Below are 16,316 nucleotides of genomic sequence, written 5' to 3'. Positions count from 1 at the left end.
TCTGGGCCCCTGATGCCCTTCTCCAGTCCATTCTGCTCCAGCTCACACGGGCCAGGGCCAGTTTCTTCGGTTATAACTTCAGTCTCCTGAGCAGAACAGAAGGAAGCCATGTATGAGGAAGAAAGAAATCAATGATAGGAAAAGATCTGTGGCGATGATGAGTAAGCTCCAGAACCAGTCTGAAAGACCAGCAAAACTGGCAAACCTTCCCGTGAATCTAACCGCTGGGAAGCGAAGGCCACAAATGCTTTTACAAAGGAAGGTACAGATTCTGAAGTTTAAAAATAATGAGATATGATGTACACTGTGTACCTGATCAAATTAAGAGATAAATTACCAACATTGACCCGGGGGGGGGGGGGGCTTGAACACACTATCAATCACAGAAGAAACGCCAAAAAGTTGTTAAAACAACAACAACAAAACACCAAAAAACCTCCTTCCCAAAGGGCACAGAGCTGGATTGGTTTAGGGCAAGTTCCTTCAGAACTGTGCTATTTAAGCCATCCTGGGCCATGGAGAAAGAAGGCAGAGGAGCATGTATTGGACTAGCCCAGACAAAGGGGCCCCAACTCAGTCCCTGCACCCAGCGGCCCTCAGTGCCCGGTTCCCCTGGGGCGGAGTGTGCCAGTAGACGGGCCACCTTGCCATGCTATCCTGATCCAGCCCTCTCTATCCTCACACCGCTCCGATGGCCACCTGTAGGCCAGTCCAGCCAGTACTGACTCATCCTTGGGAAGCCGTCTCTATCCCCCTCCCCTCAGTCCACCTGCTCCCCTACCAGAGAATGAATACTCTGCTCACTCCTGTCCACACCCTCTAAGGGGTACAGGCAGGCGCAGTTACCCACGAATCGCCAATGGGATGTAGTCAGGGACAAGGGAGTCCTGAGCTAATGGCAAAGGATTTTTCCTTGGAGAAACGCATGACATCAAGAAACAGCAGGTGTAAAACGGAAGCGCCCTGGGCAAGCCATGGCTCTCCGTCGTCCCAGATGGGACCTGTTGAGGGGTCAGAAAAGAGGAGCTTCTCTCTTTTAGGGGGAGCCGGGAGGATGAAGAGGTTTGCTTCTTTCAGTGTTAAGCGTGGCTAAGAGTGGGTTGGGGGTCTCCAGAGCCCTGGGACCTTTGGAGGCAGGGTTCTGCGCAGATGCTGACCGGGTGAGGGCAGCTCTGGCGCAAGGAGGCACGGGATGCTCCAGGCCCGAGGCTGGGCCTCAGCTGTGCAAAATGACGTTGAAGAACCTACGCAGCTGGTGGGAATTACCGAGGGGGTGGGGTCCCGCGCGTGGTGCGTGTCGTCCCCTCGCCCCCGGGCAGCAAGGAGCGAGCACTTTACAGCTCCTTGGGGCCCCTTGCTCTTCATGCACTTGACAGCGGGCTTCGCGAACACCGTATTTATCAGCATATTACCCAGTAATAACTGCTGGGCCCTCTGGAAGGCCACAGTCCTGTGGGCGGACTGCACCCGGGGCATCGCGCGGGGGCAAGCAGCAGCCTCGCTGCCCTCCTACCGCAGGTCCCCCCTCCGGGCGCATTTCGGTCCCCTTCGGCGGACTTGGGAGCGTCCCTGCCTGAAAACGGACACCTACCCAAATTGCGCCCGAGGGAGGCGATGCGGCCCCGGAGCAAAAGCCGGTTTCGCACCAAGTCCCAGAAGCACGCGAGGTGCGCCCTCCCTCCGCAGCCGCGGCCACGCCACAGCCCCGGGCCCGCAGGAAGCCCTGCGTGGGCCTGCCCTCCCGGCACCCGGGAGCTCCCCACGCCCAGGCCCTGCTTCCCCGCCGCGGGGCCGGCGGGTCTCCACGCAACAATGAGGCGTGGGCGGCCCCGGCGGCCTCATTTGCATACCGCCGCGGCTCGGCCAATGGGCTGCGCAGGGGCTTTGGAACGCCGTGTTGCCATCTGCGTGCGCGCGTGTGTGCGAGTGTGACAGCCGCGGTGGCCGTGGCCCTGGCCGTGGGAGGCGGGCCCGGCGGAGCCCAGCCGCGCGGGGACCGGCCCCAGCGCCCGCTCCCCCAGCGCGTCGCGGCCGCGCGGCCCGGCGGAGTCCGGAGACCACCCCCCAGACCCGGCCGGGCGCAGTCGCGATGTCGGTGGCGGGGCTGAAGAAGCAGTTCCACAAAGCCAGCCAGGTAGGGGGGCGCGGGGAGGTCGGGACGTGGGGGTGGGGGCCAGGGGGCCGCGCTCCCCCGCGGCTTTAGGCCTCTGGCGCCCCGAGGGGCCTCTCTTGGGGCGCGGAGGTGTAGCGAGGGCCGCCCCCTCCCTCCGCCGCGGTTCCCCGCCGCCCCGGGCCCGCGCTCTGCCCCGAGCGCTGTCACTCGGAGGGCTTCCGTGGGCCCGGAGCGGAGGTGGCGGGCCGCGGGGGCTCGCGCGCGGGAGAGGGGCGCGCGGAGGCCTGCGCGCTGCGCTCGGCGCCGCCCCCCTACCCTCGCTGGGCGGGGGACCCCGGGGCCGCCGGGCGCCTACCTGGAGGTTGGGAGCCCTCGCGGGGGGTCGGGGGATGCTGGGTCCGGCGGGCGCCTGGGGGTGGACCCCGCCGGAGCGCGCCGCCGCCGCGGGCCGGGGCTCCCCATGGCGGTGCCTCGCCTGCGCGCCGTCCTGGCGGCGCCGGCCCGGCTCCCGCTCCTGGAGAGCGCGTTGTGGCGCGGAGACGTCGGCAGACGCGTAAACAAACTGTGAGACGCACCTCCACGCGCAGAGCGCGGCAGACAGCACGGTGGGGGCGTCTGGGAAAGCTTCCCGGAGGAGGAGACGCGTCTTTGGGGAATTAACTAGGAGCAGGAATTGCGGGTGGGGGTGTGTTTGTGTGTGTTTGGAAGGGAAGGGGGAAGGGCGTTCTGAGCGAGGAAACAGGAAAACAGGCAGGGAGGCATGAAATTGCTGTGTGTGCGTGAGTGTGTGTGTTGACGACAAGCAAATTTGTGTTCCAAGATTGCGGTCTCTTCCGGCCACGGCAGAGCTCACACCGTCGAGCCTATCCCACACCTGCAACCCTGGATTTGTTGCTCTGCCTCTCCGTCCTCCTCTCCAGCCACCCCAATTTGGCTAGCACCAAGGAGGACGGATTTCATTCAGAATCCACATTTATGAGATCTTAAACCTGCTTCTGCCACGAATCGGAAAGCAGCTGCGATTAGAGGATTCTCTTTTAATAGCCTCAGTCTCAGGCTGAGGACACTGCCGTTCCCTTACTCATACCTCTTCTGTGGAGAAACTGGGTGATGCCCAGATTCTGACTGGGGACCCTGGTTGGACAGTGGTGCTGTGTGCAGGGTGATAAGGAGTCCTGAGGGAGGGGCCTGTTACACCCATCCCTGGCCCTGAGCCCTTTGAAGGGTTTGGGGCCATTCAGATGTCAGTGGCCTCGGGGCGGGTGCCTGCCTCCATCTGGAGACCAAGGGGTGAGGCCAAGACTAGAACTATAGACTTTTGGGGATTTAAGCCCTAAATGGACATTTAAAAAATGTAAGTGCAGGAAAATCAGAAAATGCACGATGAGCTAAATAGAGGCTCTGGGGAGCAGCCACATTTGGGGATAATGTTTAGCTCAGTCCTTGATAAGCAGTGGCCACTCAGTATTTATTGAATAAAGGAAACTTTTGGGGTGAGCACAGGAAGGAAAGAGCTGGTAGAATGTCGGAGAGAGAAGAGTGTCGTGGAAGCAGGGTGGGGGGCCTTTAAAGGCAGGAGCTGTGGGCAGGTGCTGCTGTGAGCTCAGAACTTGAGCTTGGCTGGTCACTGGGGGACTAGTAGTCTCTGGCTGCGTGTGTTCCACTGGCTTCCTGAGCACCCGCCCGGAACTGACCATTTTTGAAGATTTCCATTTGTTTGGTATGAACTTCAGAGGAGCACAGCTCAGAGATGACAGACTCAAGGGTGATTCAGGTCGGTTTCTGGCCACTAGCCAGCCTGAATGTTGAGGTCTTAGGAAGTTATTGGCATTGGAGAAGTGTCCTTCTGGTGATGCGGTCATTGAGTTTAACCACCCGTCATCAGCCCCTTAAAAACAAGAGTGGATCTCATTTCAACCTTTTTGCATGAGCTGAGGTCTTCTGTGCATGTATTGGGAAAGAAAGGAATCACAGATTCTCTCTGTGTTTTACAAACCACATTTTGTGGTCAAAGTGCCCAGTACATAAGTTTTTATCTGTTCTAGAAGTCTTTCTAAGAAATCTTGCAAGGGGACAGACTTGGTGGAGAAATTAGACCGGGTTTAATAGAAGAGGGAGCATGAGAGTAGAAAATGCCAGATGTTCTTCTCAGACATTTTAACAGCGGGTTTTGATTCACAAGAACCTTTCCAGAGCAGGGGAAAGGGAGTCCGGGATGATGTCAGTGGCTTGATCCTTCCCAGGGATCCAGGCCTGGCTGTGCCACTGACCAGCCCTGTGACTTTGGGAACGTGACTTAACCCACCTAAACCATAGTTCTGTCTGTACCTTGGATCAGAGGATTTGGAAGCTGTGTCTCTGTTCTAACATTGATTGTAGTGATGCACAACTCTGACTATTGCGAAAACCATGGAATCTACCTTTGTGGGTGAATTGTAGGGTCTGTGGGTTCTATCTCACTGTATACCTCCCGGTTCTGAAATCTTAATTCACTTAAAGTGGTTCAGAAAAAGATGACAAAGTAAATCTTTCTCAAATAGAGGAACTAGGACCATGGTGACTGACGATGATTTTTCTCAACAACAGACAAGGTAAAATAACGTACAACCTCCTGATAGTGGCTCTTCTTTCTTGGTATCTTAAGGGGGGGGGGGGAATCCCCTTAGGTTACCGAGAATGAAAAACTGTTCACTGCCGGGATTATGCCTCATTTTGGCAGCAGGTGGAGACCGAATAGAAAGGAGGAAGAAAATAAGGGGAAAAGAGCCCAGGTGGCGTTGATCACAAAATCTAGTTGGTTCTCTTCCCCAGCGTTTCGACTTAGAACCCAGGTGTCCCTCGTCCGTAATTCCTCTTTTTGCTCTCGAAAGGATTTTTCAATGTACCCTCCCAACTGGTAGGGCTATAGCATGAATTCTTAGAGATAAGTACAGAGGGCTTAAAGATGGGCTTGCGGTTTCTTATCAAACATGGTGCCGCGTGAGTGGAAATGCAACTCAGAGTAATTACATCAGGGTTACCACTCACTGATTTGGATTAGTTATGCTTAATAAGGCATCATTTGTGGTGGTTTCTTTGACATGGTGGTTCTTGTTGGAGCGGGACGGGACACTCAGGCCACCCTGTATTCCCTCTGAGCTGAACACTGTGCGAATAGCCATATTCTTTCTCTCTGGACTTCCAGAAGACGTGTTCCCTATCCCAGGGAAGTCTAGGGAGCCGTTTATCTTTCCTTTTTTTCTTCTTCTTTCTCCAGATGAACCGTATAGCGATGCCCATGGATGGTAATGACACCTGTAGGCTTCATGTGCAAACAGGTTTTTTTTGTTGTTGTTGTTTATTTTCAGCATAACAGTGTTCATTGTTTTTGCACCACACCCAGTGCTCCATGCAGTACGTGCCCTCCCTATTACCCACCACCTGGTTCCTCAGCATCCCACCCCTCCCCCTTTCAAAACCCTCTGGTTGTTTTTCAGAGTCCATAGTTTCTCATGGTTCACCTCCCCTTCCAGTTTCCCTCAACTCCCTCTCCTCTCCATCTCCCCGTGTCCTCCATGTTCTTTGTTATGCTCCACAAATAAGTGAGACCATATGATACTTGACTCTCTCTGCTTGACTTATTTCGCTCAGCATAATCTCCTCCAGTCCCGTCCATGTTGCTACAAAAGTTGGGTATTCGTCCTTTCTGATGGAGGCATAATACTCCATCGTGTATATGGACCACACTTCCTTATCCATTCATCCATCAAAGGGCATCTTGGTTCTTTCCACAGTTTGTCGACCGTGGCCATTGCTGCAATAAACATTGGGGTACAGATGGCCCTTCTTTTCACTACATCTGTATCTTTGGGGTAAATACCCAGCAGTGCAATTGCAGGGTCATAGGGAAGCTCTATTCTTAATTTCTTCAGGAATCTCCACACTGTTCTCCAAAGTGGCTGCACTAACTTGCATTCCCACCAACAGTGTAAGAGGGTTCCCCTTTCTCCACATCCTCTCCAACACACGTTGTTTCCTGTCTTGCTAATTTTGGCCATTCTAACTGGTGTCAGGTGGTATCTCAATGTGCAAACAGTTTTTTTTTTTTTTGAAGGGGGGGTTAACTCCCTCACCGTTTCTCTTTTAATGCATTAACCAGAAAAAAATGATGAGTGGTCATAAGGGGCCTAGAGATTTTTCGTGTGACAACCAGCTGCCCATACTGGCCATTTATGGGTAAACACTTCAGAGAAGGCCAGTCTTTGTAAGTTATGAGAATCTCTAGGGAGGCAGTGAACGCATCTTGTTTCACTGTCTCGTTAGAGAGAAAGATGAAAATGCACTTTACAAAATCCATGGTGATTTATTTTTTTTCTCTGAGATGCATCAGAAAATATATGATGCCAAAACATTCTTGCCCCTTTCCACATAGATGGCTTGATAAATTCATCTGTAAATCTTCGTGTTTTTTTAAAAATTTTAATTCCGGGAGCTAGAATAGATGTCCAAGCCAAATTGATTTTGATTTTTTTTTTTACACAATATAATCCAAGTATTTTTTACCCCTGGTGCCTGTTTTTTTTTTCCCCTCTAAAGTAAATGTAAATTAGGGTATCATTTGCTTTGAATTTGATTTTAAAAAAGGCATTTAAAAGCAGGGACTTGGGGGGGGCTATTTTTTTCAGGTTAATTTTTCAGCGTGATTAACAAATTGAGTGTAAATTGTATTACCCAGAGATAAGCATGTGGGGGGATCATGTGTATTGCGGGGAGCTGATATTGACATGCTGTACCCAGAAAACAAAACTACCGGTACACAGAACTGATACACTGTACTGTATTTGGCTAAGTAGTAGTGGAACAGACTTTTTGAAAGTTTTACACCATCAAAATGCGGATTTGACTTTGCATTTCAATAGAAACCTGGGAAAGTGTTGAGTTGGGGGAAGGGTCTGGGGGAAGGACCAGGCCCGGATGGGGAGGTACCGGCCTTTGTGACTGCCCTTGGAGTTCTGTGAAATGCCTTCCCAGGGAGCTCTTGCTTGCAATTCCCAGGGTCTTGTCCATATGTTGTGAAAAGAGACAGGGAAAAGCCCTTGCTTGGTCTGAGATCCTGCTTCTCCCCATCCCATTTTCTCTCTCCCCTTCCCAGCAACATGTGTGGAGAACATTGTTGTCCCATCTCTACTCTCTGATCACCTGCTCTTAGCCAGTTCCTGCTGGCTGTCTTCTCTGGCGTTCTGAGGCCTAGGTCTCCCACGACCCCCCCCCCCCCGCCCCCTGCCCCATCTTGGGATCATTTCCCCACCTGTCAGCAGCCCGTGACCCCGAGGGACCGTACTCCCTTCACAGCTCCTACACTGGCTAGGTTGTCCTCTTCTTGATCTCCTTTATTGCTCCTCCCCCCTCCACTCCCCCAGACATCCTGGAGTGCCCCAGGGCTCTGGCTTGGGCCCCTCCCCTTTGTCTCAGCCTACACCCTGCCAAGGTATTTTCTCCAGCCGGACAATGGTATAGACAATCCATACATTGGTTCCTCTGGGGATGGTATTTCTAGTCCAGACGCTCCTTCTGCATAAGACTCATGACAGACTACTAGGGGTCCCCTCTCCTCCTGGATATTTAAAAAGCTCTTAAACTTATGCCATCCAAACTTGAACTCTGGATTTTCTCCACCCTGGCTTGTTCTGCTGGTGGTCTCCGTAAACCACACCGCCGTGCCCTCAGCGGCTGGAGCAAAACACAAATGAAAACCATCCTTCATCTTCGATTTTTTTTTATTTCGCTCATGGGAAAGGAAGTTCACCAGAAAGCTCCTCCTCTTGGTTCTATTTTCAAAATAAACTGCTCCTGTGTTCATCTTTCTCTTATCTCTGCTGTCACTCTGCTCCGGGCCCTGACTGTGGCCTCCCACCCTTAGGGGCTGCGGGAGCCTCCCTCCCTGTTCGCAGACCTTTACTCCTACCCACTACAATCGATTTACTCACAGTGGTCACGATGCTGTTTTTAAAATATGTCTCAGACTGAATCATTCTTTGCTCCCATTAATTCTTCAGTGGCTTCCAGCGGCATTTAGAACTAAACCCAGACTTCCTCCTCCTTCGGCCTGTGAAACCACACATCCCTTGGCCCCCTCCCTCCTCCTGCTGGCGATCAGACACACCGACCTCGCAGTTTGCAGTTCGGGTGAGGTGCTAAGGTCGTCTTATCTCCTGGCTTTTGTAGTAGCTGTTCCCTCAACCTACCCCGCCTGGCCTCTTGATCTTTGTGAGGTGTGTCCTTCTTGTCATTTCTATCACAGCGTGGCTCGTCAGCGAGGTCTTCCCTCCCCAGCACCCAATTCACACAGAGCTGTGCCCTCGCTATCGCGTTACCCAGGTGTTTTTGCAAACCACACCCCAAATCTGTCAATATTTTGACAAGTGTATTCAGGGTCATTAGTTTCCTTTGTAATCCAGTGTATTTTTCAATTAAACTTTGTTTTGAGATAGTTACAGATCAGAAGCAATTGGGAGAAATAGTACAGATTCCAGTACCTTTCCCTGGTTTGTTTCCGGTGGTAACCTTTTGCAAGAACTGCAGTTCATGATCACGAGCTACTTAAACTGGTTCTGTTAGGATACAGAACAGACCTGTCACCGCAGAGATGATGGCCACACCCACTTCCCTCCTGCCCCCTCTCTCTCTAACCCCTGGCAACCATGGATTTGTTCTTCTCTCTAATTTGTCCTTTTAGAGGTGTTAAATAAGTGTAACCATGCAATCTGTGACCTTTTGGGATTGGGATTTTATCCCTACATTATATACAACAGAGATCCATCTAGGTTGTGGTGGGGATGGACGTCCCACAGTTTAACCACTTACCTGTTGAAGAACATGGGGTTGTTTCTAGGTTGGGGCTCTTACGAATATAGCTATTGTACGTATTTATGTGCAGGTTTTCATGTGAACTTAAGTTTGCGTTTTTCTGGGATAAACGCCCAGGAGTGCAATTGTTGCAACTTACGGTAGTGAATGTGTTTAATATTTGACGAAACTTAGTTTTCCCGAGTGGCTGTACCATAGTACATTCCTACTAATAATGTGTGAAGGTTCCATTCTTTCCACATCATCCTCAGCATTTATTGTTAGTATTTTATTTTATTTTTTAAATTTCATTGTGGTTTTTATTTGTATCTCTCTAATCAATAACAACTTTTCATGTGCTTAGCTTACTGACTTTCTGTATCTCTTTTTAGGTGAACTGTCTTCATATCTTTAGCCCATTTTTAATAGGATTTTAAAAATTGTTGTGAGTTCTTTATATATCCTGGATGCTAGTCCTTTGTTGGATGTGTGGTTTGCAAGTGTTTTCTTCCAATCTGTAGTTTCTTTTTATTCTCTTAACCTGGTCTTTCATAGAGCAAAAGTTTTTAATTTCGATGAAGTCCTGTTTGAGAACTTCTTCCTTTATGGGTCATGTTTTTTAGTATCTAAGAACTCTGCCTAGCCCTGGATCCTAAGGATTTTTTTTCTTCCACTTTTTTCTAAAAAGTTTTCTATTTTACATTTAAGTCTGTAACCCATTTTTAGTTAATTTTTTTTAAAGTAAGACATGAGACTTGGGCCAGAGATCACTTTTTTGCCCACGGATATTCACTTAATGCTTGTTGAAAATCCACTGAATTACTTTTGTACCTTTGTCAGAATCACTTGGGCATCTTTGGTCATATTCACGTCTTTTCTGTTTTCTCCCATTCATCTGTGTGTACACACATTGTCCATTCCTTTGTCAGCATAATCCAGTCTTATCACTGTAGCTACATGGTAAGGCTTGAAATCAGATTGATTCTTTCTAAGCTAGTCTTCTTTTTCAAGATTGTTTTAAATTATTCTAGAGTCTTTGTCTCAATTTTAGAATCATCTTTCCTGTATGTACAAAAAAACCCTTAAGAAATTTTGATAGCGATTGCATTATACCTGTATATCAGTTTGGGGAGCACTGACATTTTTCCTATGCTGAGTCTTCCAGTCCGTGGACACAGCGTGTCCCTCCATGTAATTTGTTCTCAGATTTCTTTCACTGGCATTTTGTAGTTTTCAGAGCACAAGTCCTGTACATGTTTTGCTAAAATTGCACCTAAGTATTTCATGCTCTTTAAAGCAATTTAAAAGGTATTATGTTTTTAATATCCATACCTTTACTGTTAGCATTTAAAAATATTGATTTTTGTATGTTCAATTGTTCTAGGAGGGTTTTTTTTTTTTTTTTAAATTAAGATTCCCTGGGATTTTCTATGTAAATGTCATCTAAAAATAGGACAGTTGTATTTCTTACTTTCCGATCTGTATACCTTTTATTTCCTTTTCTTGCTTTATTACACTGGCTGGAACCTTCAGAATGATTTGATAAATGTGGTGAAAGTGGAATCCTTGCCTTTTTCCCCATTCTGGGGAAAATCTTTCAGTCTTTCACTATTAAGTACAATGTTAGTTTGTAGGGTTTTTGCAGATGTTCTTTATAATGTTAGGAAGTTCCCTTCTATTTCTACTTTTCTGAGGATTTTTTTTTTTTAAATAATGAATGCGTGTTGAGTTTTGTCAGATGCTTTTTCTACATCAGTTGATATGATCCTGTGGTTTTTCATGTGTGTTACCGTGATGGGCCACATCAATTGATTTTTTGAGAATTGAACCAACTCTGCATCCTTGGAATAAAATGCACCTGGTCATTGTGTATATTTCTTCTTGAAAATATAGAATAAATTTATAGGAATAGAAGAATTTATTTGCTGATATTTTGTTATGGATTTTTTTGTGTGTGCATCTGTATTCATTTTGTGTGGTGTGTCTGAATTCATGAGGGATATTAGTATTTTTTGGTACTGTCTGTAGTGTTTTTGTTGTTGTTTTGTTTTTTACTAAGTAAGTAGGCTCTGTGCCCAGCATTGGGCTTGAACTCACACCCAGATCAAGAGTTGCATGCTGTATGGACTAAGCCAGCCAAGCAACCCTGTCTGTGTAGTTTTGGTGTCAGATAATACTGCCTTAATAAAATGAATTGGGAAGTGTTCTCTGTTATTCTGTTTTCTGAAGGAAATTGTGTAGAATTGGTGTTAATTGTTTTTTAGACGTTTAATAGACTGTTTAATGAAACCGTCTGAGATTAGAAGTTTCTCATTTGGGGGCTGCCTGGCAGGCTGAGTCATTAGAGTAAGTCTTGATCTTGGGGTTGTGAGTTTGAGTCCCATGTTGGGTGTAGGGATTACTTACAAATAAAATCATTTTAAAAAGTTGCTAATTCACGGGGCGCCTGAGTGGCTCAGTGGGTTAAGCATCTGCCTTCTGCTCAGGTCATGATCCCAGGGTCCTGCGGGAGGCCTGCTTCTCTCACTCCCCCTGCTTGTGTTCTCTCTCTCTCCCCGTGCCTCTTTCTGTCAAAATAAACAAAATTTTTTTTTTAAGATTTATTTATTTATTTGACAGACAGAGAGGCAGGCAGAGAGAGAAGGCAGAGAGGCAGGCAGAGAGAGAAGGAGGGGAAGCAGGCTCCCTGCTGAGCATAGAGCCTGATGCGGGGCTTGATCCCAGGAACCTGGGATCATGACCTGAGCTGAAGGCAGAGGCTTTAACCCACCGAGCCACCCAGGTGCCCCAATAAACAAAATCTTAAAAAAAAAAAAAAAAAAAGTTTCTCATTCGGGGCTTTTTTTTTTTTCCCCCCCCAGTTTGTGTCTTTCAAGGAATTGGTCTATTTCATTTAGGTTATCAATTTTATGTGTGGAGAGTTAGTATTCCCTTGTTATTTTGTTGTCTGTAGGGTCCGTAGTAAAGCCCCCCCTTTCATTCCTGATATTAGTGATTAGTGCCTTCTCCCTTTTACTTTGTCAGTTTTATAGGTTTGTGAGTTTTATTGATCTTTTCAAAGAACCAGGTTTTTGTTTCATTTTCTGTTGTTGTTTTGCTATTTTCAGTGTAATTGATTTTTGCTCTTTATTTCCTTTCTCTGCTTGCTTTGGTTTATTTTGTTATTTATTTTATTTTTCTACATTCTTGAGGGAAATCAGATCATTGATTATGAGATTTCTTCTCTTTCTAACTTACGCGTCGGTGCTGTATATATTTCCCTCTCCGCACAGTCCTAGTTGAGTGTCACTGATTTTGACATGTTGTATTTTAATTTTCATTCATTTCAGTTACTTTTTGATTTCCCTTGAGACCTTACCTTCGACCCATTAATTATTTAGAATTGTGCATTTTAATCCCTAAGTGCTTGGAATTTTTCCCGTTATGCTTCTGTTATTGATTCCTAGTTTGATTCCATTGTCATTCGAGAACACACTCTGTGGGATATCAGTTTTTAAAAAATTCACTGAGGTTTATTTTCTGGCTCAGGACAAGGTCTACCTTGGTATACGTTCTGTGAGTGCTTGAAAATAACGTGTCTCTGCTGTTGTTGGGTGGGGTAGTCTATGAGTATTGATTAGGTTAATAGTGTTGGGTTCTTCTATATCCTTATTGATTCTTCTGTCATGTACTATTAATTGTTGGGAGAAGACTTCATGGACAGAACTGGAGATTTGTCTCTTTCCTCTTCCACTGCTATCAGTTTTTGCTTTGTATGATTTCCAGCTCCACTATTTGATGTGTACACATTTAGGGTTGCTGGTGGATTTACCCTTTTAAATCTGTTGTCGTTACGGAATGTCCCTCTCTGTCTCTGGTAACATTCTTTGCCCTGACATCGCCTTTATCTGAATTAATATAGCCAATTCTGCTTTCTTTTGAGTCATGTTTGCGTGATATAAAATTTTCATCCTTTTACGTTCAGCTTGCCTGTATTGCAATATTTGAAGTAAGCTTCTTGTAGACCATATATAGTTAAGCCATACTTTTTAATCCGATCTGCTGGTCTGTCTTCTAATTGGTATATTTAGACCACTTATATTTAATGTAATTATTATATGTTAGGGCAAATGGATACCATTTAATTGTTTTGTTTTTTGTTTTTTCTGTGTTTTGTTTCTTGGCTTTTCCCCCTTGTTTTTCTGTGTGTTCCTTGATTTTTAAAGTTTCATTTTAATTTATATACAGCTGACCCTTAAACAATGCTGGGCTTAGGGGTGTCCTCGCAGTTGAAAATCCACATACAAGTTTTGAGTCCCCTAAAACTTAATTTATTAGTAGCATGCTGTTGACCCAAAGCCTTGCCAATCACATATATTTTGTATGTTAAATGTATTATATGCTGTAGTTTTTCAATAACATAAGCTAGAGAAAAGAAAACGGTATTAAGGAAATCATAAGGAAGGGAAAGTGCGTTTATAGTGTTTGTGTGTATTTGTTGAAAAAAAATTGTGTATGGGTGGGGAAGGGGGTACAAGGTGGTGGCAGTGTGGCCCCAAGATGCTGGTCTTGTGCAGCCTGGTGGCCTCAGCTCAGCAGTAGCAGACCCTGGGAAGCAACCTAGGCCCGGAAGTGCAGTGCACCTGCCCTATCTGCCTGGAGGCGCATCACTGGCCTGGGACCACTGGCAGCTGCAGGCACACCTGGATGGGCAGGCCTGGGGAAGATGGTATGGCTGGGGCCAGCGGGGTCTGCACTTGGTGGGGAGGAGCTGAGGCTGCCCTGGGGCATCCCTGGCCCTAGGTGTGGGAAGGACTCTGTTGGTGAGAGGGCCAGGGAGCCCCCTAGACCCAGTCAGCCCCTCAGTATACTAGGTGATGCACAGCCATGCCTGGTTTTGGATCTACGGGGGAGCTGCTGACTGCCTCTACCCCACATTTAGGGCAGCAGGCTTGACCTCTGCACCTGTCTCCTTTGATTGGGTCCCATGGAGAGTGGGGTGGACAGTTGTAAACATTTTGTGGCTTTTGCTGCCAGCCCTTAAAAAAAAAAAATCTGGGGGCACCTGGGTGGCTGAGTTGGTTAAACACCTGCCTTTAGCTCAGGTCATGATCCCAGGTTCCTGGGATTGAGCCCCACATCAGGCTCTCTGCTTGGTGGGGAGCCTGCTTCCTCCTCTCCCTCTCTCTCTGCGTGCCTCTCTGCCTACTTGTGATCTCTGTCTGTCAAATAAATAAATAAATAAATGAATCTTTAAAAAAGAAAACTCAAGAGGAGGAATCTATGCTAATTACAATATGTTTTTTCTTACTCTATTCTTCCCTCTTTCCTCATATTCTAGGATTCATTCTTTCATCATTTCCTTTCTATTTGGAGAAATTCCTCTAGTCGTTCTTTTAGGATAGGTCCACTGGCAACAAATTCTCTTAGTTTTTATTTGTCTGAAAACGTCTTGATTTCCCCTTCACTTCTGGAGGATACCTCCTCTGGTTCTAGGATTCCTGGTTGACCTCAGTTTTCTTTCACTAAGTATCATTCTACTTTCTTCTGACTACTGGGATATCTGATGAAAAATCTGTAATTTGGATGTTTTCCTCTGCATGTTAGGTATGATTTCTCTCTGTGCTTTTAAGATTCTTTCGCGTCGGGTTTTAGAAGTTTGACCATGTTGTTTTGGTGCAGGTTTCTTCTGCTATCCTGCTTGGAGTTCAGTTAGCTTCTTGAATCTGTAGGTGTATGTTTTTTGCCAAATTTGGAAGTTTTCAGCCTTCTTTCTTTTTTAGTTTTTTAAAGATTTATTTCTTTATGAGAGATAGGGAGAAAGAGAGGGAGGGAGGGAGGGAATGTAGTGGGGAAGGGCAGAGGAGAGGGAGACAAAATCTCAAGCAGACTCCCCACTGAGTATGGATCCTGACACGCGGATCTTGATTCTACAACCCTGAGATCAGAACCTGAGCCAAACCCAAGAGACGGATGCTTAACCGAATGTTAGCTCTTTTGTTATAATCCCGCATGTCTCTGAGCTCTATTCTCTCCCCCTCCCTCCAGTTTATTTCCTCTCTGTTGTTCAGATTGGGTAATTTCTGTTCTATTCCAGGTCACTGATTGTCTTCTCCCGTATTCTGTGATTGAGTTGAAGGTCGAATCTTTTTATATCAGTTATTGTGTTGTTCAGTTATACAATTTCTGTTTTGTTCTTCTTTATATTGTCTGTTTCTTTGTTGAGACTTTCTATTTTTTCATTAGTTTTGAGCATTGTCATAATTGCTTGTCAGATTCTTTGAAGTCTGTCAGATAATTTTGATTGTTCTGTCATCTTGGTGTTAACATCAGTTGATTTGTCTTTTCTCATTCGGTTTGAAATCTTCCTGGTGTTTCGGGTGATATGGTGGTTTTTTAAATTGAAACTTGGGCCCTTTAAATATTATTTTGTAAGATTCAATCTTATTTATTTATTTAGAGAGAGATTACAGGCACAGGGTGTGGGGCAGAGAGAGAGGCAGAGACCTCCACACCCAGTGTGGAGCTTGTCGTAGGGCTCGAACTCAGAATCCTGAGATCAGGATCTGAGCCAAAATCAAGAGTCGGACGCTCAACCAGCTGGGCCACCCAGGCTCTCCAAGACTTGATCTCATTTAAATTGCCCGTTTTTACTTTGTCTTCGCTTTGGCCGGGAAGGATGGTGGCACTGCCTTTACTTCCAGGTGGGGGTGGGTGCCCTGTGTCCCCACTCAGAGTCTTGGTACTCAGAGTGGGAGTTCTGGCTCCCTGCTGGGCCTTCGCTGGTGCCTTTCTGGCTGGGACAGTAGAACAGCCTTGTTGCCGCTCCCCAAGCGGCCTGCGCCAACACCGCGAGAGTGGGTGGCCTCATTACCACTGGGTGGTGGTGAATGTCCAACTCTCTACCAGGCCTCCTGGCAGTGAGGGGTGGGGGACTTCACTGCCCCTCGTGGAGGAGGAAGTCGAGGCTTCCTCCACAGTCTCTGCTGACACCAAAGGTTAAAGGTCAGAGCAAGATGGGAGTTAAGACTCCCCGGTGGAGATGGAAGTCCGCCTCCCTACTTGGTCTTGTCTGGCCAAGTAGGCCATGACCCCAGGGTAAGGAGGGGGTGAGGGTTGGACCACGTCATTATAGCCTGGAAGGGTGGAAGTCTAGGCTTCCCACTCGTCCTTTGCTGGTGTGCAGGGTGGTGGGGCCTCAGTTTTCTCTGTAGTGTTTGTATTACAGCAGGAGTAGAATGGTTATTCTCTAAACATTTTCTGTCTTGCTAGGCTGATCCTTGCCTGGTCCTTTGGCTAGAGAGGGCGGTGCGTCTTTGCTGGGACCTTCCCCCTCCTCGCACCTGTTAGTGTTTCTGGGTTGCTGACTTCTTTAGCTGCAAGTCTTGGGTATATGGGG

General features: G+C 47.2%; 1 protein-coding gene across 2 annotated transcripts in view; it reads left to right on the top strand.

Annotated features, from left to right (window-relative positions):
- Window positions 1-1,966: 1,966 nt before the first annotated feature.
- SH3GL3 (SH3 domain containing GRB2 like 3, endophilin A3) overlaps window positions 1,967-16,316 on the top strand; it is a 137,027-nt gene continuing 122,677 nt past the window's right edge. The window contains exon 1 of one of the 2 annotated variants that reach the window (XR_006818731.1): window positions 1,967-2,134. Coding sequence is in view for 1 of the 2 variants with exons in the window: in XM_046008794.1 (XP_045864750.1) it covers window positions 2,090-2,134 (45 nt within the window). In the remaining variant the exon portion in view is untranslated. The remainder of the gene's footprint in view (window positions 2,135-16,316) is intronic. The other variant, XM_046008794.1, reaches the window with a different exon arrangement.

The sequence above is a fragment of the Meles meles genome, chromosome 6, assembly GCF_922984935.1.
Source record: "Meles meles chromosome 6, mMelMel3.1 paternal haplotype, whole genome shotgun sequence".
In the NCBI taxonomy this organism is placed as follows: Eukaryota; Metazoa; Chordata; class Mammalia; order Carnivora; family Mustelidae; genus Meles; species Meles meles.
This window is presented reverse-complemented; position numbering and strand designations above follow the sequence as displayed.